The following is a 24,370-nucleotide window of genomic DNA, read 5'->3' on the forward strand; positions in this document are numbered from 1 at the left end:
CTCTGATTGGTCAGGAGCGTGTGTGGAATCAGTCTCTATAACAGCAGTGCAGTGACATAGCACAGGATTATATTTATATGAACGCTGCTGTAATGTAAATCACTGACCTTCCACCTTCTTCAATATAAATATAAATAAATAAAAAGTATTATTTAATAATTATTAATACTGGAAACTTGCTGTGGTGTTTTGTCTAACTCTCACTAGCTCACACTGTCGAACACGTTCTGCACTTAGCCACGCCCACACCTACACACAGCCACGCCCAAACCAACACGTAGCTGTACCCACACCTACATGTAGACACTCCCACACCTACACTTAGCCACGCCCAAACCTACACACAGCCGTGCCCACACCTACACACAGCCACGCCCAAACCAACACGTAGCTGTACCCACACCTACATGTAGACACTCCCACACCTACACTTAGCCACGCCCAAACCTACACGCAGCCGTGCCCACACCGACACACAGCCACGCCCACACCTACACATAACCACGCCCACACACACAGACACGCCTACACATACACGTAGCCACGCCCACGCCTACATACAGCTGCGCCCACACCTACACATAGCCACGCCCACACCTACACACAGCCACGCCCACACATACACGTAGCCACGCCCACAGCTACACGCAGCCATGCCCACACCTACACGTAGCTGTGCCCACACCTACATGTAGACACTCCCACACCTACACTTAGCCACGCCCAAACCTACACGCAGCCGTGCCCACACCGACACACAGCCACGCCCACACCTACACACAGCCATGCCCACACCTACACGCAGTCGTGCCCACACCTACACACAGCCGTGCCCACATCTACACATAGCCACGCCCATACCTACACGCAGCCGTGCCCACATCTACACACAGTCGTGCCCACACCTACACATAGCCACGCCCACACCTACACACAGCCGTGCCCACACCTACACATAGCCCCGCCCACACCTACACGCAGCTGGGCCCACACCTACACGTAGCTGTGCCCACACCTACACGTAGACACGCCCACACCTACACGTAGACACGCCCACACCTACACGTAGCCACGCCCACACCTACACGCAGCCGTACCTACACGAACGCATAGCCGTGCCCACACCTACACGCAGCCGTGCCCACACCTACACATAGCCGCACCCACACATACATATAGCCGCGCCCACACCTACACGTAGATACGCCCACACCTACACGTAGCCACGCCCACACCTACACAACATCAATACGTTTTGTTAATATAGACGTTTTTCTATATTCTTACAGATACAGTATGAAAAATAAATCAGAAAGAAATAATACAACACTTTGATAATCGGTCTGATTAATTATTCATAGCCTCAAAAGGAAAAAAGTATCCAAATTCTTTCCTTTATTAACTGATAAATTCTTTAGCAGTACCAATAATCCAGCAGATGTTTCCAGGACCTGCTGATATTTTAGAGCATCACACGATGTTACACGGTTTTAGTTCAGCATTTCATTTATTTGTGTCTTGTGTGTTCAGACCTCCTGAGAACACACAGCGCTTTCTCCAACCTGGGCATAAAATAAAACAAAAAATCTTCATCTTTTCAGTCATTATCTTGTTGACCTTCAGTCGTCTGAGCTGAGGAACATTGTGTGACATTCTCCTTCATAAGCTTCTGAGAAAAATTCACACTAATTATTGGCTCAGGTTTGAAAACCGAGATGATCATGTCTCTGTGGTTCGATCTGATTGGAGCAGGGCTCACATGAGCAGATCTTTCTGAAGATCACTAACCAGACTGTGTGTGTGTGTGTGTTTATAGAAAAGGGTCTGACTCCAATTAACCCGTGTGTAGACATTGACCGAAACAGAAATGGTATGTGTAGAGACACATAACAACAGTGAATCAGTGTATTAGTATATCAGTGTATCAATGAATCAATGAATCAATGAATCAGTGAATCAGTGCATCATTGAATCAGTGCATCAGTGAATCAGTGCATCAGTGAATCAGTGTATCAATATATTAGTATATCAATGAATCAATTAATCAATGAATCAGTGTATCAGTAAATCAATGAATCAGTGTATCAGTAAATCAGTGAATCAGTAAATCAGTGAATCAGTGAATCAGCGTATCAGAGTATCAGTGTATCAATATATTAGTATATCAGTATATCAATGAATCAATTAATCAGTGTATCAGTGAATCAGTGCATCATTGAATCAGTGCATCAGTGAATCAGTGTATCAAGATATTAGTATATCAGTATATCAATGAATCAATTAATCAATGAATCAGTGTATCAGTAAATCAATGAATCAGTGTATCAGTAAATCAGTGAATCAGTAAATCAGTAAATCAGTGAATCAGTGAATCAGTGTATCAGAGTATCAGCGAATCAGTGAATCAGTGAATCAGTGAATCAGTGTATCAGTGAAATAGTGAATCAGTGATAAAGTAGTTCAGTACACATAAAGTACGTTTTCATTCGGCTACGGCCACAAAACATCGTTAACGCCGACAGGGAGATGAGATCAAACCCAACTAATGCAGCTCAGCCATTACAGTGCACCAGGTTCCACAGACACCAGAACTCCTCCTCCTATGAGAGGGTGCCATCACTTTTGTCCTCAGCTGTTTTTTTTTTAATTGTTGTATAACTAAAAGGAATCTTTCTGAAATCTCTACATCGATTATTATTAATGAACCGCTATGTAAATAGAAAAAAAAAGTGCAGGAGATGAGTCAGAAAGGAGACGTCTGGAGCGTGTTAGCCAAACATGACGTAGCTGATGAAACCCAGCACGATGCAGACAGGAAGCACACATGCCATGAGGAATAACCGAGTGACAGGAAGTGTACACAAAGCCCCATGAACAGACGAACTGAGAAGCGTAAGGAATAAAACTCTCGGGTCTGTCCCGCTCTCTGAAACTAATCCACGATGATCAGTGATCGTTATCAGTAGTGAGACGAGAAGGTTTCTGTCTCACTGACACTGGAGACTTCTTCTGTACGGTACGTCCTCCACCACCCATCGGTTGCTATAGAAACGCCCTGCTACAGTAACACACAGTCCTGATAAATTCCTGAGCTCATACACTATATAAATACATCCATTCAGCCGGCAGTAACTTGTGTGTTGTTTATAAACGCTGTAGATTCGTTTACTCCACAGTTCTTCTAGCCGAAACATTACGCCGCCATGCTGAGAAGCTCTCGGCTCGTCTCCAGGCCTCGTCCTCGCTCTCCGCCACTGACTCTTTCCGCTTGCTCATTAGGGCTCTGGCCTTTATCAAGCCGCTTCGGAACAAAAAAAGGTACGACGCTGACTGTACAGAAGAGAAGAAATAAAAAGTGCTGCACAAACAGTACAAAGGTGAATTCTTACAGAACATCAGAGCACTGAAAAGTCCGATGAGGATGAATGTAAAAAAGTGTAAGAGAATGAACTCGACGTTCAATATCAGGCGTGGCCACAGTGTGGGAAAATAAACATGTAGTAAGGAAGATAACAGAATGTGCTGCATCGAGTGCTATTCTATTAGATTACAGACTGGAGGCCATTTTGTGTGTGAACAAGTCAGTATAATGTGTGTGTGTGTGTGTGTGTCTGTGTGTGTGTGTGTGTAACATTAATGGCATTTAGCAGACTCTCTTATCCAGAGTGACTTGCATTTTATTTCAATTTATACAACTGAGCAATTGAGGGTTAAGGGCCTTGCTCAGGGGCCCAGCAGTGGCAGCTTAGTGAACCTGGGATTCTAACTCATGACCTTTCGATCAGTAGTCCAACACCTTAACCACTAGGCTACCACACCCCATGTGTGTGTATGTGTGTGTGTGTGTGTGTGTGTATGTATGTGTGTGTGTGTGTGTGTGTGTGTGTGTGTGTGTGTGTGTGTGTGTGTATGTGTGTGTGTGTGTGTGTGTGTGTGTGTGTAGGTGTGTGTGTACGTGTGTGTGTAGAGGTGTGTGTGTGTAGGTGTGTGTGTACGTGTGTGTGTAGAGGTGTGTGTGTGTAGGTGTGTGTACATGTGTGTGTGTGTGTGTGTGTGTGTAAGTGTGTGTGTATGTGTAGGTGTGTGTGTATGTGTATATGTGTGTAGGTGTGCGTGTGTGTGTATGTGTGTATGTGTAGGTGTGTGTACATGTGTGTGTGTGTAGGTGTGTTTGTACATGTGTGTGTGTGTAGCGGTGTGTGTGTGTGTTTAGTAGTGTGTGTGTAGATGTGTGTATGTGTGTGTAGGTGTGTGTGTGTAGGTGTGTGTGTGTGTGTGTGTGTGTGTATATGTGTGTGTGTATGTGTGTGTGTGTGTGTGTGTGTGTAGGTGTGTGTATGTGTGTGTGTGTGTAGGGGTGCGTGTGTGTAGGGGTGTGTGTGTGTGTGTGTGTGTGTGTGTGTGTGTGTGTGTGTATGTGTGTGTGTAGGTGTGTGTGTGTGTGTGTGTGTGTGTGTGTATGTGTGTGTGTGTGTGTGTGTGTAGGTGTGTGTGTGTATGTGTGTGTAGGTGTGTGTATGTGTGTGTATGTGTGTGTGTGTGTGTGTGTGTGTGTGTGTGTGTGTGTGTGTGTGACCTGTTCATGGTACTCCACCCCCATGCTGAGGGTATTGATGAGGATGGCGATCATGATGCCCCTGTTGAAGTACTTGCTGTCGACGATCCTCCTCAGCACGCCTCTCACACACCTCACACCCCCCCCCAACACGTTCCCCCTCTTCGGCTTCTGGCTGAAATTCCTCTCGGTTTCCCAGCTGGTTTTTTTCCCCTCCGTATTGCTCTCTTTCTCAGAGTCTGAATCACAGGCCGAGTTGGAGCTGAGTGTGTCGGCGTCGCGAGCAGAACCCGGGCACGTGGGTAACTCACACGGTGTCGGTTCGCTGCCCGCTTCTGCACACACACTCGAACACACACCTGCGTACACACCTGCATTGGACAAACAGGAAGGAGTAAATAAATGTTCTGTCTTTTCACCTGAGATCTTTTAAAAAATATTCAGATTTTGTTCAAAATTTGCACAAAACAAACAAACAAACAAACAAACAAACAAACAAACAAACAAACACTACATTTACAATCTGTTTCCTATTAAACATTTAAATAAGATTATTAGGGCTCGAGCACCGATGGTGCGAAGCCCTATTGTTTATGCTCGGGTTATTTATTTATTTATTTATTTATTTATTTATTTATTTATTTATTTTGCACACATTGGCCAATTGGGATCCCTTAACATGCTCGAAAACTCTTGAAACTTGAAATTTGACACACACGTCAGAGTCGGGCGACGCTAGGCTTGGGCAAAGGCTGGAATACGGGCGTGGCAGGGGGGCTCTGTAGCGCCCCCTGTAATGAAAAAACAAACATTTGTGCACAGATCGGGCAATTATGTACGCACATGTGCGAGAGTCGGTACGCATATAGATCTCATCGACACGAACAACTTTCGCACTCTAAACTATTAGCTCCGCCCAACAGGAAGTTGGCCATTTTGGATTATTTAATAATCGCATGCGGTGATCTTTTAAGTAGTCCTCCTAGGGAATTCATGCGATTGACACCAAACGTGGCGAACATGATGTCGAGACGTCGCACTTGCTAAATTCCGAAGGGATTTTTGATATCTCGAGCGGTGCTGCCATGGCGAGGCGACTAAGTTATGGCGAATTCAGAGAAACAGGAAATGTCTAATATCTAAAGCTAAAAATGTCTTATTGTGATGACACGCGGTGTGTTTTTTTAATTGTTTTTAATTTTTAAGTTAGATAAAAATATCTAAAGAATCTTTTTTAAGTACGTGTAATTTCTGCGTTCTGTAATTTATTTATTCAGTGCAGTTACACTTTTCTGTGATATTTCTGTCATCACAAGTTTTAGATGTGAGATGTGAGAACTTTTAGATGAAATATAAAAACAAAAGAAGATTTTTAATCCTATTGTTATGTAAATTAGCCGATGAGAACAAAGCCTTTCGTTGTGGGAGTGTAAATCATTCAAATGGAATTTTATTGAATTCATTTCATTTTGGTTTATTCTCTGATTTTCTGGTGAGAACAAAAACCTCTAAATATACATTTCTTTTCAGAGCTGTGTGTCTGTAGATATATTAAAGTCTGTGAGTGAAAGTATTGGCACCCCCGTGCTGCTGTGAGGGCGACTTTATATTTATTCTCGTTTGGATTTAATTTCGATTTATTAGAGCAGAGGAAATCTTCCTTACTCGGGGGACACAGACGCTTAATGTTTAATTAGTTCAGAGATTCTGTTTCCCTCATTCACATATTCTCACATCTGGCCAGTGTGTCTGTCTGTGTGTCTGTGTGTCTGTCTGTGTGTCAGTCTGTCTGTCTGTGTGTCTGTCTGTGTGTCTGTCTTTCTGTCAGTCTGTCTGTGTGTCTGTCTGTCAGTCTGTCTGTGTGTCTGTCTGTGTGTCTGTCTGTGTGTCTGTCTGTGTGTCTGTCAGTGTGTCTGTCAGTCTGTCTGTGTGTCTGTCAGTCTGTCTGTGTGTCTGTCTGTCTGTCTGTCTGTGTGTCTGTCAGTCTGTGTGTCTGTCAGTCTGTCTGTGTGTCTGTCAGTCTGTCTGTCAGTCTGTCTGTCTGTCAGTCTGTCTGTGTGTCTGTCTGTCAGTCTGTCTGTGTGTCTGTCTGTGTGTCTGTCTGTGTGTCTGTCTGTGTGTCTGTCAGTCTGTCTGTGTGTCTGTCTGTCTGTCTGTCTGTCTGTCTGTGTGTCTGTGTGTCTGTCTGTGTGTCTGTCTGTGTGTCTGTCAGTCTGTCTGTGTGTCTGTCAGTCTGTCTGTCAGTCTGTCTGTCAGTCTGTCTGTGTGTCTGTCTGTCAGACTGTCTGTGTGTCTGTCTGTCAGTCTGTGTGTCTGTCAGTCTGTCTGTGTGTCTGTCAGTCTGTCTGTCAGTCTGTCTGTGTGTCTGTCAGTCTGTCTGTCACTCTGTCTGTGTGTCTGTCAGTCTGTCTGTGAATCCGTCTGTCTGTCAGTCTGTCTGTCAGTCTGTCTGTCAGTCTGTGTGTCTGTCAGTCTGTGTGTCAGTCTGTCTGTCTGTCAGTCTGTGTGTCTGTCAGTCTGTCTGTCTGTCTGTGTGTCTGTCAGTCTGTCTGTCAGTCTGTCTGTGTGTCTGTCAGTCTGTCTGTGAATCCGTCTGTCTGTCAGTCTGTGTGTCTGTCAGTCTGTCTGTCAGTCTGTGTGTCTGTCAGTCTGTGTGTCTGTCAGTCTGTGTGCCTGTCAGTCTGTCTGTCAGTCTGTGTGTCTGTCAGTCTGTCAGTGAATCCGTCTGTCTGTCTGTCAGTCTGTCTGTCTGTCTGTCAGTCTGTCTGTCTCTGTGTCTTTCAGTAGCTGTCAGTCTGTGTGTCTGTCAGTCTGTCAGTGAATCCGTCTGTCTGTCTGTCAGTCTGTCTGTCTGTCTGTCAGTCTGTCTGTCTCTGTGTCTTTCAGTAGCTGTCAGTCTGTCTGTCAGTCTGTCTGTCTGTCTGTCAGTCTGTCTGTCTCTGTGTCTTTCAGTAGCTGTCAGTCTGTCTGTCAGTCAGTCAGTCTGTTTGTCAGTCTGTTTGTCTCTCTGTCTGTCAGTCAGTCTGTCTGTCTGTCTGTCTGTCTGTCTGTCTCTCTGTCTGTCTGTCAATCCATCTTTCAATCCGTCTGTCTGTCAGTCTGTTTGTCTCTGCCTGGCAGTCTGTCTGTCTGTCTGTCTGTCTGTCAATCAGTCAGTCTGTCTGTCTGTCTGTCTGTTTGTCTCTCTGTCTGTCTGTCTGTCAGTCAGTCAGTCTGTCTGTCTGTCTGTCTGTCTGTCTGTCTGTCTGTATGTCTGTTTGTCTGTCTGTCTGTCTCTCTGTCAGTCAGTCAGTCTGTCTGTCTGTCTGTCTGCCAGTCTGTCTGTATGTCTGTTTGTCTGTCTGTCTGTCTGTCTGTCTGTCTGTCTGTCTGTCTGTCTCTCTGTCAGTCAGTCTGTCTGTCTGTCTGCCAGTCTGTCTGTATGTCTGTTTGTCTGTCTGTCTGTCTGTCTGTCTCTCTGTCAGTCAGTCAGTCTGTCTGTCTGTCTGTCTCTCTGTCAGTACTGCATGTATTATGGAAATGACCTGTTAAGATCTTCATTTTTAATATTTTCTACAATATTCTGAATAAAATAAGATACATAAACACACAGTGACCAAGAAACAGATCATTAAAACTAAATGATTGGCTCTTAAAAACTCAAATCTTTTTAAAAAATGAATAATACATTTTTTCAGTTGCAGACAGTAAAATGAGTCGCATGACTGTGCTGTTGCACCACACGACGTGTGTGTGTGTGTGTGTGTGTGTGTGTATCTGTATCTGTGTGTGTTCTCACCCTGCTGTCTATTGTTGCTAGAGTTCTTGGTCTTGTGGGCAGTAGTGCCGCCGGGGTGAACACGTGAATGTGTGAAGAAGGCCAGGGGCAGGATGGTGGGGTAGTTCACTCTGATGCCCTTGAGGCTGTGAAGGGTCAGAGGAAAGGAGGATGCGTATGTGGGAAGGCATTTATCTCCTCTCAGAAGCACTGCCTTTATATCAGGGATGTCCGTGCCATTTCCCAGACGATGATGATGGTGATGATGATGATGATGATGACGATGATGCTGATGATGAAAGAGGTGTCGTGTCAGCTCAATCTTCTCCTTATTGCTCCAGTGTCCGTTGGCTCCGCCCACAGTGGCAGACTCCCCGAGGTTAGAGCTCTTGTTCTTGTGACACACCTCGTTATAAAGATGAAAAATGTGGCGATAAAACTTGCGTAAAAGATGACAAATGTAGTTCAGAATTTCTTCGTAGCAGGAGCCGGGCTCGGCCATGCTGGTCAGCGTGGACTCGTTGCTCAGGAAGCGAGCTCGCTGCTCTCGCATCAGCTGGTTCTCACGCTGCTTGGTTTCTGAAAACTGTGTGGCGATGACCACCAGGCACAGATTGATCATGAAGAAGGAGCCCACCTACAGAAAATAACAACCTGATATCAGCTTCAACGTGACAAGAGAAATTACAACTGTTTAAGAAGCTTTGTACAAACCTAAACAGCTGGAAAAATAAATAATTAAATAATAATACTATATATATATATATTATAAGTGCAGATAAATAATTCACTTTGGGGTTAAAAAATACAACAAATAGTTCAATCAAAACAATCATTATTTTGATCAAAATATATCAAGTAATTAAAAATATATAAGAGAAAAAATTCATAAAAAATAACAAGTCATAAAAGTGAAATAAATGAAATATATTTAAATATATTCCAAATAAAGTCTGAATAATAAAAATAATAATAATAATAATAAAAAAAAATCTCAAAGTTACAAGAAAAACATTTTCACATTTTGTGATAATTGTCATACAAAGTAAAAAAAACAAAACATTGCTAACATTTTGGCTAATTTCGGCAGCCGCGGTGAAGCTAATCTGCGGGAGAAACTTACGATGATGAGGAAGATGAAGTAGATGAAGTTGTAAAAGGAGTGAGCGTCCATGACGTAGTACATGATGTCCACCCAGCCTTCTAGTGTGATCACCTACAGACAGACAGACAGACAGACAGACAGACAGATGAGTGATAACTTCCTGTGTCCGATCAAATCTGATCTAGTATCTCAGACTGGAATAAAACCCCAGTGGAGTGAAGCGCTAAGGCAAAATTACTGACACCACCCACAAAATACTCCTCAGACCTTTTATCCGTTTCTCGACATTTCATACGTTGTTTAACGAATGTCACACGGTTCCTCGCCGTTTCCTCACCTGCCTGTCTGTCTCTCATCGACCAATCAGAATCCACCGATCAGAAGTGGTGAATTTTTAAGTTTCTTTAAAACAGTGATAAAAAATGAAGGACAAAAAAAAAAATAAGAATTCGCCGTTTGTCTCATTAAGCATCGAGCATGCTGATTGGTCAGCTGTACAGCCCTGATGTGACATCATCATGTGTGTTTTTGTGTGTTTCCAGGACGATGAGGATGAGAATGAGGAGTCTTTTTAGTGCACTAGCAAAAAAACAAAAACAACCCCGAGGGAAAACAAACTTAGTGAATGTACTAAAGAATAGAAACAAACTAAAGAATGAAGAATGTCAGAGCTAATCGTATTACTCAGAGCCTCATAAATCTTCACCTGCGCGCTCACATTACTCAGGAGCCTGATGGGTGTCTTGGCTTTAGCCGATAGGATTAGCAGCGAACGCCATGTACGCTTGATTTCCTGAGACAGCAGCGATGTCGTCCATGTCAGCTTTTGGTGCCACCGATTCATTCGTCTACAATAAAACTGAGTGTCTCGGGAAAATTCACACTTTCAGCAAAACATTAATAAATCGATGAAGCGTACGAGCCAAAATCTCTCACACACTCATCTGATGAAGGGAAAGCGATCCGGCTTCTTTCTTTACTACTCATTAACCCCATCGGTGAAAATCTCACACAGAAATAAACGTGAGCGGAAACTTTAACCCGTAATCGGTGCGAATTTATACGAAGGAACGGGAAATAAGCTGCGAGTGTTCGCGTTATTCTGTCTACTTCTCAGAATCTCTCCATCTCTCCATGTCGACCCGGTCGTGTCCGATTACAGACTCAGAGACGCTTCGTTATAGAAACTTCTTTATACTTGTTATTCATCACCCTGACCCTGAATATTTTCTGGCTTGCAGCTGATTTATGAAGGTCAACACACTTCTCTCATTTGTTTATTCTGTAATTCCCCCCATGCCGGTGACAGAATGACGGAAGTCGATCTGCGTGTCCTCGTGTTTATAGCGCAGTGAATCAGGATGTTTTGTTTCTTCCTGAGAATCTTTAGGGTGCAAATAATATTCGTGTTAATGTTTATTTTCGATGGAACTTTACTAAGGGTGCCAATACTTCTGCTTTACTTTACTTTGTAGTGTAATTAAATGAAATAGGAAAAGTTCTTTAATAGAGCGCTTCCTTCTTGGCCTCGCTTGGTTTCGCTCGTAAATCGGGCTTTAACGACCTCGTTAAGGTGAAATGAAATAAAGCACCTGGAAGATGGCGATCCAGGCGTATCCGATGTTGTCGAAGCTGATGGCTCCGTTGTGTGGATTGTGATCGCTCGCTCTGCAGGTGCCGTAGTAGGCGTTCCAGTTGACACACCCATTAAGGGTGGGGTCTAGAGGAGAGGTGTCCGTGATGTTGCGGGCGTTCAGCTCGCAGTAAGCCCCGCCCACTTTTCGCTGCGGGACGTCCGAGCAGCGTAGCATCCCGTTCTCACGATTGGTTGAACAGATGAAGGCGATGTCGTCCGAGTCTTCGGGCCTGTAGTAAGCGCTCAAAGATGGAGAGAAATTATACATCCTAGACAGAGAGAGAGAGAGAGAGAGAGAGAGAGAGAGAAAGCCAAAGATAGATTATTTATATGTTAGATCTCTTACACACACAGGACTGTAGCTACGTCACTCGGTCTCCTGAGACATCACCCTGCACCTGTCCGGTGTGGGACGTCGCTTCACTTCCGGTTTTCTGTGGAGGACGTCGTCCCACTTCCTGTTGCAGGCCCATGTTTTGCCCCCTTGGATAATTTTGTTGACTTTTTGCCCGTCCTCGCCCCCCCACCCTTTATGGTTTCTGAGACGTGGGTCTGGCCGCGGTGTGTCGGGGGTATACGCTCGGCCCTTCTGCTCGGCTGTGGACGTCGCTCGGCCATCTCTGGCTCTGCCGCCGTGTGCCTTGCTCCCCCCACCTGCCTCACCGTGTGCCTTGCTCCCCCCACCTGCCTCACCTTGTGCCTTGCTCCCTCCACCTGCCTTGCCGTGTGCCTCACCCCCCCTCCCGGATCTCATCGGGGCTGTCATTAAGACGCGTTGGCGTGTCAGGAGCCGTGCCTCGAGGGGGGAGGGTGTTTCTGTCAGGACTCAGCCCGGACTTTGACCATGTGCTTTTGTTTATGTTCTGTGTCACGTGTCTGCCTCGCCCTTGTCTCTCTGTTCCTCATGTGACTAATTATGATTAGCATTTATTCGAGCCGTGTTGCCTTAAGGATCCTCTGTTGTCTTCTGTTGTCATTGTTCTAGTCGTGTCTGGTTTCGTCCTGTTTCATGTTTTTTAGTGTTTATGCTCTCCTGCATTCGGGGCTGTTTTTATCCCCGCGTCCCTGACATTAGCTTCAGCGATACGTTTAAAGCTCTTTGTGCATCTCTTGTTGTGATTTCTTTCCGCTTCTCTAACTGAAGCCTGAACCTTTAAAGTGAGAGAATTGGAGCGACAGAGTGATGTTGTGGAATCGGTTAAGAGAAGACATCAGATAGCAGTATAACATCCTGTGTTGTCTTACTGCTAAGAGCAGAAGATTAACGCTTAAAGTTCAAAGCTAAGAGCTTCTTCTTGAAAGGTGCTGAGGGAACGATTCAAAGGTGAGTGGATCAAAGTGTTTTATAGGAGAAGCTTAAAAACAAGCACTTATACAGTCTGACGTTCCACCACATGGGAGGCTCAAATGTGTAAATGAATGGGTCTCTCTCTCTCTCTTTATCTTGTTCTAGCTCAGCCATAAATGTGTCACCTGGTTCACACGGCATGCCTGTGTATGTCGTTAAACATACATGGTTCCACGCTGCAGTGTTTGCTTGGCAAATATTTAGGAATAGAGTAGTGGGAAATCAATCGCTCACTAGTGACCTCGATGGGCTGGGGTTCAACATGCCTGCACGTGCTACATTCAATAACCCTGCCTTGAATTTATCTGGAGTAAAAAAAAAAAGAAAAAAAAAAAAGTATGCTGCTGTAAACCAATGTTATTCCCGACAAATTTGTGCCACGCATAATCAATAATAAGTACATCATAATTGCTGTACACTGATATCTATACTCAGCTATGGACTGTAATTAGACCTAAACATCAAGTAACATCATCATTTCAAACTGTTTGTTTGTGTTGCAAAATAATCCTGGTTTACAGACATATCCCACTTACTCATGAGACAAATTGATAGATAGCTAGTTGCATATAATACAAAAATGACATCAAATTATCCAATCTGACTGGAGACCTATTGCTATGGTAACAAGCCATGCACCCTGTCCCCTAAATGCTATTTGCTTATTTCTCTGCCCACCTGTGCTCTGCGGGAGCAGTGGCGGGTGAAGGGGGAGTTGTGCCATGAATATGCATAAGCTACCACCTGTCCACACTGCCACCTAAGCCACACATCAGCACTATTCTGTAAATCTCTTAACATAAAGCACTAACATCCAAAGACCGTCTCAGGCTCAGAAATCGGCTAGCGCGTTGCCATAGCGCTCTCTATTAAGCCCAGAATTCTTTCTGAAATCTTCAACAATTGTCACAACTCTGTGTCTGATTCCCTTTTCCCTATTGATGTACCCTTCGTGGTGTATTGCTGCCTTGCACACTAACCAGAATAAAGTTTCCAGTGGATGAATGAATGAGAATAATGTGTATTTTTTTTTCTATTTATATCTGTATTAATTTTCATTTGATCATCGCACAGTTATCAAGGTTGTGTTAGCAGTATTTCATCGTATCATTACTTATCATAAAGTGCTATCAACTTCCTATCCAGTTACTGAGTTCCAACATGTTCCTCTGCTATTAAAAATACACGATCTTTCGAAATATCGTTATGTATGGAATACTTCGACTCCTCTGCCTCATTCTCTGACCCATACACACCCACACATGCCACACTCTTCTCTGCAGTGTGCCTATAACCTAGCACAAGACTTCATTAAAGTTTCAGTGTTCCAGCTCATCTCCGAGCCACTGTAGCGCTCCTGTAGTCTCCGCCTTGCACATGACTGATTAACAACAGCGTTCACTTCACCCAAAGGCACCGGCTTCTCTGAAGTATAGTAATTAAAACTTATCTAATGCAATGCCATGATATAATATGTTTAGTGCTCAAACCGTTCAGATCCGTTTTTAGATGTCCTTTGAAACTTCCTGGAAAGCTTTCTGCTATCTAATGTGACTGTGTGATCTGAATTTTAATTTTATTTGTCAAATACACAACCACATGCTTTGAGATATGCTTCTAAACAACATTCTTTCCCAAATCCAGAATGTCATACTATTGTTACAGGTAATAAATAAATAAATAAATAAATAATATTTGCTCGTATTTATTTGAGTTTTTGTGTTCAGATCCAGAATCCAGAAAACTGGACACACTCACAGTGCTTAAACATCAGCTCATTATATTTCCAGAATAATATTCTTTTGAGGGGGTCACGGTGGCTTAGTGGTTAGCACGTTCACCTCACACCTCCAGGGTCAGGGGTTCGATTCCCGCCTCCGCCTTGTGTGTGTGGAGTTTGCATGTTCTCCCCGTGCCTCGGGGGTTTCCTCCGGGTACTCCGGTTTCCTCCCCCGGTCCAAAGACATGCATGGTAGGTTGATTGGCATCTCTGGAAAATTGTCCGTAGTGTGTGTGAGTGAATGAGAGAGTGTGTGTGCCCTGTGATGGGTTGGCACTCCGTCCAGCGTGTATCCTGCCTCGATGCCCGATGACGCCTGAGATAGGCACAGGCTCCCCGTGACCTGAGAAGTTCGGATAAGCGGTAGGAAATGAATGAATGAATGAATGAATGAATGAATTATATTTGCAATACCATCATCAAGGACAGCAATAATGCTGCCCTTTGCACAGAACACAGTCTTCATGCAGCTCTATAAATAAGCATTTCTACTGTTTGGGGATATAGTAGAAATATTTTATGGCTTTAGTCTGAGATTGTGTATAACGTTAATGATAACTTGGTTTATCGGGTTCTACATATATCTCATTGTATCATAAATAAACAGTGTGAGGTCAGAATGCACAGCATTCTTATCTTGTTTCCTTTAAAACAATTTACTGAAAGCTAGCAACCCTCCGTATGAAGGCGGAAAACCTGCACATTAAATTAAATTAAATCTGGTGCCTTGATGCGGACATCTAATCAGTCACCCGGTCCTCCAGCTTTACTGTTACACTCACGGTCATCAGAGTCAGTCTGTGTCTCTGAACAGCCAGAATGCTCTGACAAGTCACACCAGGGCACAGTTATATAAACATAATCAAAAGTATTCAATCACATCACCCAGGTTGTACGAGAAACCGGGTCCTAGAAGTAGAGCATTAGTGTCAAATATACCTAGATTTTAAAAGTAATGTAGGAATCGTGTGTCTTCGTGTGTCATCGGAATATGATGCAATAATGGATTTTGAGATGATCCATATAAAAAAAAGTGACAGGGTTTCACCTTACATTTGTGAAGTTATATATGAATATAGAAAGTAGTCTTTTTTCTTCTTCTTCTCCTGACTCCTTCTAATTATTATTATTATTATTATTATTATTATTATTATTATTATTATTATTATTATTATTATTATTATTAATAATAATAATAATAATAATAATAATAATAATAATAATAATAATAATAATAATAATAATAATACATATTTCAGGATTTCACAGTCATTTGCTTACAGCACATTAATAATATTACAATAACAATAATAAAAATAACAATAATAATAAAAATAACAATAACAATAACAATAATAATAATAATAATAATAATAATAATAATAATAATAATAATAATAATAATAATAATAATAATAATAATAATACATATTTCAGGATTTCACAGTCATTTGCTTACAGCACATTCATTTTACCAGATTACACATTTAGACATATTCTTGCCAAATAAGTTTATTTCATTTTCAAGTTTTAACAAATGTAGAATAAGTTATCCTACATGTTATTCAAATGTAGAAGGCAAGGGTGTAAATACTTATGCGATATAATATTTCATGTAAATGATGTAGCTGGTAGGTTTTATCAGAATCCAATTTCTTCAACCTGAATATCAGAAAATGACTATAGCTGAAAACCCGCATGAGCTAAACACGATGGTTGTGAAGTCGTCCGCAAGGACGGATGCAGGGTATTTCCTCACACCCTCCACTCACTGTAGCTATGGCAACTAAATACTGGTTCTTATGTAATATTTGTGTTTCTGTGTGTGTGTGTGTGTATCTGTGTGTGTGTGTGTCTTTGTGTTTGCTGTGGGGGGTGGGGTGTGTGTGTGTGTGTGTGTGTGTGTGTGTGTGTGTGTGTGTGTGTGTGTGTGTGTGTGCAGTAAGAGACTTTGAGGATGAGACCCTGTGGCTGTTGAGTCGCCAATTTGATTGCTTTCAAACCAGTGAGCATGGGAATTAGCCAAGCATTACAAGTGTGAATTTATGCAGTTTGTGTGTGTGTGTGTGTGTGTGTGTGTGTGTGTGTGTGTGTGTGTGTGTGTGTGTGTGTGTGTGTACTTTGGTATACAGTATGTTATGGTGTTATGTGTTGTACTGTATCAGTGAACACTGAGTATACATAACAAACACAAACACAAAGTAGAAAACTTTGTTTAGCTAATTACAACTTCCACTTACACAACATTACAACTTCCACTTACACAACATTACAACTTACACTTACACAACATTACAACTTCCACTTACACAACATTACAACTTACACTTACACAACATTACAACTTCCACTTACACAACATTACAACTTACACTTACACAACATTACAACTTACACTTACACAACATTACAACTTACACTTACACAACATTACAACTTACACTTACACAACATTACAACTTCCACTTACACAACATAACATTACAACTTCCACTTACACAACATTACAACTTCCACTTACACTTACACAACATTACAACTTCCACTTACACAACATTACAACTTACACTTACACAACATTACAACTTACACTTACACAACATTACAACTTACACTTACACAACATTACAACTTCCACTTACACAACATTACAACTTACACTTACACAACATTACAACTTCCACTTACACAACATTACAACTTACACTTACACAACATTACAACTTCCACTTACACAACATTACAACTTACACTTACACAACATTACAACTTACACTTACACAACATTACAACTTCAACTTACACAACATAACATTACAACTTACACTTACACAACATTACAACTTACACTTACACAACATTACAACTTCCACTTACACAACATTACAACTTACACTTACACAACATTACAACTTCCACTTACACAACATTACAACTTACACCTACACAACACAACATTACAACTTACACAACACAACATTACAACTTCCACTTACACAACATTACAACTTCCACTTACACAACACAACATTACAACTTCCACTTACACAACATTACAACTTCCACTTACACAACATTACAACTTCCACTTACACAACATTACAACTTACACAACATTACAACTTCCACTTACACAACATTACAACTTACACTTACACAACATTACAACTTACACAACACAACATTACAACTTACACTTACACAACATTACAACTTACACTTACACAACATTACAACTTACACTTACACAACATTACAACTTACACTTACACAACATTACAACTTACACAACACAACATTACAACTTACACTTACACAACATAACGTTACACAACATTGTTACATTACCAACAAGACTAACATTATTTTTGTCACGTCTACATTACACATTACAGCACAGTGAGTTTTCGGGTCAGAGCTCAGTGTCAGACATGATACAGCACCACTGGAGCAGAGAGGGTTAAGGGCCTTACTCAAGGGCCCAACAGTGCCAGCTTGTCAGTGCTGGGGCTTGAACCCTGATCCTCTGATCAAACAACCCAGAGATTTAACCACTTGAGCTGCCACTAAACTCAATAACAACTAAGAGTAACAAACTCCATCCATTCATCCATCCATCCATCTTCTACCGCTTATCCGGGGCCGGGTCGCCGGGGGCAGCAGACTAAGCAGGGATGCCCAGACTTCCCTCTCCCCAGACACTTCCTCCAGCTCTTCCGGGGGAATACCGAGGCGTTCCCAGGCCAGCCGATAGACATAGTCCCTCCAGCGTGTCCTAGGTCTTCCCCAGGGCCTCCTCCCGGTTGGACATGCCCGGAACACCACCCCAGGGAGGTGTCCAGGAGGAATCTGGAACAGATGCCCGAGCCACCTCAGCTGACTCCTCTCAATGTGGAGGAGCAGAGGCTCTACTCTGAGCTCCTCCCAAGTGACCGAGCTCCCCACCCTATCTCTAAGGGAGCGCCGAGCCACCCTACGGAGGCCGCCTGTATCCGGGATCTTGTCCTTTCGGTCATGACCCAAAGCTCATGACCATAGGTGAGGGTAGGAACGTAGATCGACTGGTAAATAGAGAGCTTCACCTTGTGGCTCGAGTAACAAACGATCCTAAAGTCACAAAATTCAACAACACTACAGTTAATTATACTGCAGTCAACAACACGACAGGTAACAGTGTGCTAACGTCAGTAGTGTTATAATCAACAACACGACAGGTAGCAGTGTGCTAAAGTCAGTAGTGCTATAATCAACAACACGACAGGTAACAGTGTGCTAACGTCAGTAGTGTTATAATCAACAACACGACAGGTAACAGTGTGCTAACGTCAGTAGTGCTATAATCAACAACACGACAGGTAGCAGTGTGCTAAAGTCAGTAGTGCTATAATCAACAACACGACAGGTAACAGTGTGCTAACGTCAGTAGTGTTATAATCAACAACACGACAGGTAACAGTGTGCTAACGTCAGTAGTGCTATAATCAACAACACGACAGGTAACAGTGTGCTAACGTCAGTAGTGTTATAATCAACAACACGACAGGTAACAGTGTGCTAACGTCAGTAGTGTTATAATCAACAACACGACAGGTAACAGTGTGCCAACGTCAGTAGTGTTATAATCAACAACACGACAGGTAACAGTGTGCTAACGTCAGTAGTGTTATAATCAACAACACGACAGGTAACAGTGTGCTAACGTCAGTAGTGTTATAATCAACAACACGACAGGTAACAGTGTGCTAACGTCAGTAGTGTTATAATCAACGACACGACAGGTAACAGTGTGCTAACGTCAGTAGTGTTATAATCAACGACACGACAGGTAACAGTGTGCTAACGTCAGTAGTGCTATAATCAACGACACGACAGGTAACAGTGTGCTAACGTCAGTAGTGCTATAATCAACAACACGACAGGTAACAGTGTGCTAACGTCAGTAGTGTTATAATCAACAACACGACAGGTAACAGTGTGCTAACGTCAGTAGTGTTATAATCAACAACACGACAGGTAACAGTGTGCTAACGTCAGTAGTGTTATAATCAACAACACGACAGTGTGCTAACATCAGTAGTGTTATAATCAACAACACGACAGGTAACAGTGTGCTAACGTCAGTAGTGTTATAATCAACAACACGACAGGTAACAGTGTGCTAACGTCAGTAGTGTTATAATCAACAACACGACAGGTAACAGTGTGCTAACGTCAGTAGTGTTATAATCAACAACACGACAGGTAACAGTGTGCTAACGTCAGTAGTGTTATAATCAACAACACGACAGGTAACAGTGTGCTAACGTCAGTAGTGTTATAATCAACAACACGACAGGTCACAGTGTGCTAACGTCAGTAGTGCTATAATCAACAACACGACAGGTAACAGTGTGCTAACGTCAGTAGTGCTATAATCAACAACACGACAGGTAACAGTGTGCTAACGTCAGTGGTGTTATAATCAACAACACGACAGGTAACAGTGTGCTAACGTCAGTGGTGTTATAATCAACAACACGACAGGTAACAGTGTGCTAACGTCAGTAGTGTTATAATCAACAACACGACAGGTAACAGTGTGCTAACGTCAGTAGTGTTATAATCAGCAACACGACAGGTAACAGTGTGCTAACGTCAGTAGTGTTATAATCAACAACACGACAGGTAACAGTGTGCTAACGTCAGTAGTGCTATAATCAACAACACGACAGGTAACAGTGTGCTAACGTCAGTAGTGTTATAATCAACAATACTACAGTAGATACTGCAGTCAACAATACCACAAGTCGTGGCCTAATGGTTAGAGAGTTTGACTCCTAACCCTAAGGTTATGGGTTCGAGTCTCGGGCCGGCAAAACCACGACTGAGGTGCCCTCGAGCAAGGCACCGAAGCCCCCAACCGCTCCCTGGGCGCCGCAGCATAAATGGCTGCCCACTGCTCCGGGTGTGTGTGCGTGTGTGTGTGTGTGTGTGTGTGTGTGTGGGTCACCGTACTTAGCCGTACGTCACGTCACTTACAGAAAAACAAAAGTAGGAGCGAATGCCCTGGATTTGAAATGCAACACTCTGCTTGTGCATTTGTCTGGATTCGCTTTTGTAAATTCAGTCTAGGCTGAAAAAAAAAAGCTTTGAAAGACGTATTTGCATATTGTGTTGTAAACAAGTCTTGAGGACATCGTGCATTTAAACGAGCTTGTCTGAGATCCGAAGAACAGACGTAACGCCGTTATCACCACAAATCTTTTTCAGTAGTAAAATCAAGACGGATGTCGTCTGTGAAAGTGGCCGCGAGTGTCGGAGCAGGTCACGGTTTGATGTGGACGTGTGTTCGTCACGGCCCGAGTCTCGGGTCGGAAATAAAACAGCAGCAGGCAAATAACATGCCTGGATTATATCCTTTACTTACAGAGCTGTTTCATCACATCCTGTGCTCGTCCACCTGGGAACCAGGATATGAAATAGAGTTCAAAGACCTGGTGGGTGTGGAGAAGCCCTTTAATTCAAAACTAGACCTGCAGGCAAAAAAAAAAACATGGTTCAAATACAGGAAGAAAGAAAGAAAGACAGCAGGTAAAGATATAAAAATGACGACAGAATTATTACCCAGGCGACTTTGTGTTACTAGATCTGTATAAGATTAGTGTGTTGATTACATTAGAATTAGAAACTAAGCGATATATCGAAATAAACGAATTTAATCGTAGGCTTCTGGATTTTTCCGCACTTCCCGTTAGTCCATAAAAGAATCTTCGCATCTCTCTATAAATATATTTCTTAGTAACAATGAATCACAGCCGATAACCGAAGATGTATATCACGTTACGATTCGTTGAACAAAGTCGTTTTTCTACGTCATTCTTTCTGACTCCGCCCCAAACGAGTCGGGCGCGAAACAGCACGAGTCAAAAAATCGATCGACTCACGATGCAAACGATTAGAACTAGATTTATAATAAAAATCGATACGTTTTATTTTATTTAGGAAAAATATTATGAACCAGAGGACACGGTGGCTTAGCGGTTAGCACGTTCGGCTCACACCTCGAGGGTCGGGGGTTCGATTCCCGCCTCCGCCTTGTGTGTGTGGAGTTTGCATGTTCTCCCCGTGCCTCGGGGGTTTCCTCCGGGTACTCCGGTTTCCTCCCCCGGTCCAAAGACATGCATGGTAGGTTGATTGGCATCTCTGGAAAATTGTCCGTAGTGTGTGAGTGTGTGTGTGAATGAGAGTGTGTGTGTGCCCTGTGATGGGTTGGCACTCCATCCAGGGTGTATCCTGCCTCGATGCCCGATGACGCCTGAGATAGGCACAGGCTCCCCGTGACCCGAGACGTTCGGATAAGCGGTAGAAGATGAATGAATGAAATATTATGAACCCACATCAAGTATGAATTAATTTCATTTTAAATCGCTGCCACTTTGGTGCTTGGCCCCCTAACAACAGACTCTAACGCTGTTCTCTCTGTCTGAAGGCATTTAGTGTAACTTTTTTAAACCGATCTCTCGGGTCTCCCGAACGCTCGACTGAAACAGAAGGTTGATGTTGATGGAAAGTGAAGGGATGATGTATTTTTCAAAACGCTCTCGGAGATGAGTGTAAATTATACACATCTTGTGCCTGAGAGGTTAAAATACACACGAGGTAACATGTAATGATAACGGACTCGGACTATAAAACTCTGATAAACCGGTTTTGAAGTGAAGTTTTCTCATGTATTAAATGTAAAGGAAGGAGTCTCCGGTGTCAGAGATTTGAAACACGTTTTTAGTTTTGGTGTTTTTTTTTTTCGGTCACGTTACAAGCTGATTTTTTTTGTTTTATTAACTTCAAAAGATAAAAATAAAGAGAGTCTGGTGAAAGAACGAGTGGTTTTAGCTGTTATCGTACAGGAACTAACTACATTCATGGATGATCCGCTTCCTTAAATTTGTCTATTTACGGCTAAATATTTAGCTAATTGATCGATTTGCTTAGACACCGATTAAAGAGTCGATTCTTTCAAATGACTCACCTAAACGAACCGATTCAAGCTTCATCACGACGATAATGTTTGAGCTTCTTCTTCTTCTTCTTCAACTTTTTTGTATTATTTTAGAATAAAGCTGCTGTAGAACCTGTGTGTAATCTTTTACATTACTTTCTCATTACTTAAAGATGTTATAAGAAATGTTTCCTACTTTGTTGTTGTTGTTGTTGTTGTTTTTCTCGACAGATTTCTAACGTGTGTTTTTTGTAGGTATGCGTATCTTGGTGACTTTGCTGTTGGACACATTACCGATGCTGGGAAACGTTTTGCTGCTATGCTTCTTTGTGTTTTTTATCTTCGGCATTGTCGGAGTGCAGTTGTGGGCGGGATTACTGCGAAACCGCTGCTTCCTGGATGACGACGCAAAGACGTGAGTGGGCTCGAGTGTTCTGTTCCTCTGAACCGTTAGGAATCGTTAGCAATGCCTTTAATCTGTTTATAATTTCATTTATAGATTAATTTATTTTTATGATTATTATTATTATTATTATTATTATTATTATTATTATTATTATTTCATAAGCCAGAAGACTGCGAGCCATGTACTGTATTATGTTCATTTCCAACATGTGGAGCAGATTATAAAGTCACAATAAGTACACAGTAAGGATCTGGAACAGCGGGAACGGCATAAGGATCGACCAAAATCACACCGAAGCAAATGACACTGCGAACTAACGATGACTTCGGAGCGAATACATGAACATAACATCTGGAGAAACAGTCCTGAGCGCTGAAGGACGACATCATCGTGCAGTAATAATGCCAGAGCGAGTCATATGTAAGACTGAGGCTTTAGAGTCAGCCCGAGGCGGTCAGAGCCAAGATGCAGCGCCATATTCAAAGATGCTGAAGAAGGGATCGTAGGAGATGTCGTTTAAAGAAAGGAGAAAGACCTTTTTTTAATCCCTGAAGCACATGGATACAGGAAGTGATGGTGTTTTCTTTAGTTTCTGTGGGACACGATGATGGTGCAGAAGGAGGCCGTAATAGAAAAGCCGACGTTCCTACGCTAATAGAAGCTACAGCTAGCGAGCTACGGTACAGAACCTCGATCGGTGCTTGTCCTTTTTTTGTGAGCCTAGATCGCACTTAATCACAATTTTACCCCATGAGTCACACAAAAATAATTATCCTAATTAAAAATAATTGTTAAAAATTAAATTGTCCTAATCGGTTCAGTCGGCCTGAGTGAGCGAACTGAATCAGTCGGTTTGAAAAAGAATTCATTTGGCGTAATTGGTTAGCTTGGCATGAAGGAACTCATTTAATCACTTTGTTTGAAAATAATTTACTCGTTATAATTGTTTTAGTCGGAACGAACGGACCAATCGGATCACTCCATTCGATTCAGTCTGTTTAAAAGTAATTCTCTCGGCACGATCGAGCCAAACGAATCGCTCTACGTGAGTCACGCTGTATGATTCTTTTTTTTTTTTTTTTTTCAGGACTTTTATCAGCAGTTGGAAATTTTAGTTCATTTAGTTCCGTTGTATTTGAATCGCTCTGTTTGAGGAGTGAAGCGTCAAAAAATGTGCCCAGTCCCGGTAAATATCGCCATGATCAGCGTACAGACTCGATCTTTTTGCGAAGTCTTGCCAAGCCAATCTCATTTATTTCCATAGTTCTCACTTTGAACCATTTTTCTCTCGTGACTTCCTCCTCCGCATTCGCCTGACGTGTGAAATTATCTGTGTACTCTCATGGAATTAATTTCCCAGGTTTATTTATTTATTTATTTATTTATTTTTGTCTGCTAGCTTTATGAACCGGCGTTTTTATAAGGACGATGTCATGTGGACTCGCTTTAATAAAACAAGCTCACATCCTGACACTTTTTGCTTCCCATTGTTCTCCCCTGTTGTCTTTTCATGCTGTGCAGCTCAGCCTATGATTGTTCAAATGGGAGAGCTGGAGATGACTTGGCACGAAGCCAGCCAGCTTATAGACTGCCGCACCGAGGCACCGAGGCACCGAGGGTTTTAATCTTTGCCATTTCTTTTCTTGGCAGAAATCAACCTTACGCCCATCCATTATGTTTTCTGCTTTAAAAAGCTTCTTGTGCTAAGGAACCGTGCCAAAGAGAGGAAACTGAATGACACGGGTCCGAGTTATGCCGTTTATATTTAGACGCGCGGAACAAAATGTTGACCTTCCGGTTTCCAT

At 42.5% G+C, this 24,370-nt stretch overlaps 1 protein-coding gene across 1 annotated transcript in view; it reads left to right on the top strand.

The window, feature by feature from the left end:
• cacna1hb (calcium channel, voltage-dependent, T type, alpha 1H subunit b) overlaps nt 1-24,370 on the top strand; it is a 219,977-nt gene that overhangs the window by 140,586 nt on the left and 55,021 nt on the right. Inside the window, exon 4 of the mRNA XM_047802731.1 lies at nt 22,415-22,574. Coding sequence (XP_047658687.1) covers nt 22,415-22,574 — 160 coding nt within the window. The remainder of the gene's footprint in view (nt 1-22,414; nt 22,575-24,370) is intronic.

Source organism: Tachysurus fulvidraco, chromosome 18 (assembly GCF_022655615.1).
Source record: "Tachysurus fulvidraco isolate hzauxx_2018 chromosome 18, HZAU_PFXX_2.0, whole genome shotgun sequence".
Lineage (NCBI taxonomy): Eukaryota > Metazoa > Chordata > Actinopteri > Siluriformes > Bagridae > Tachysurus > Tachysurus fulvidraco.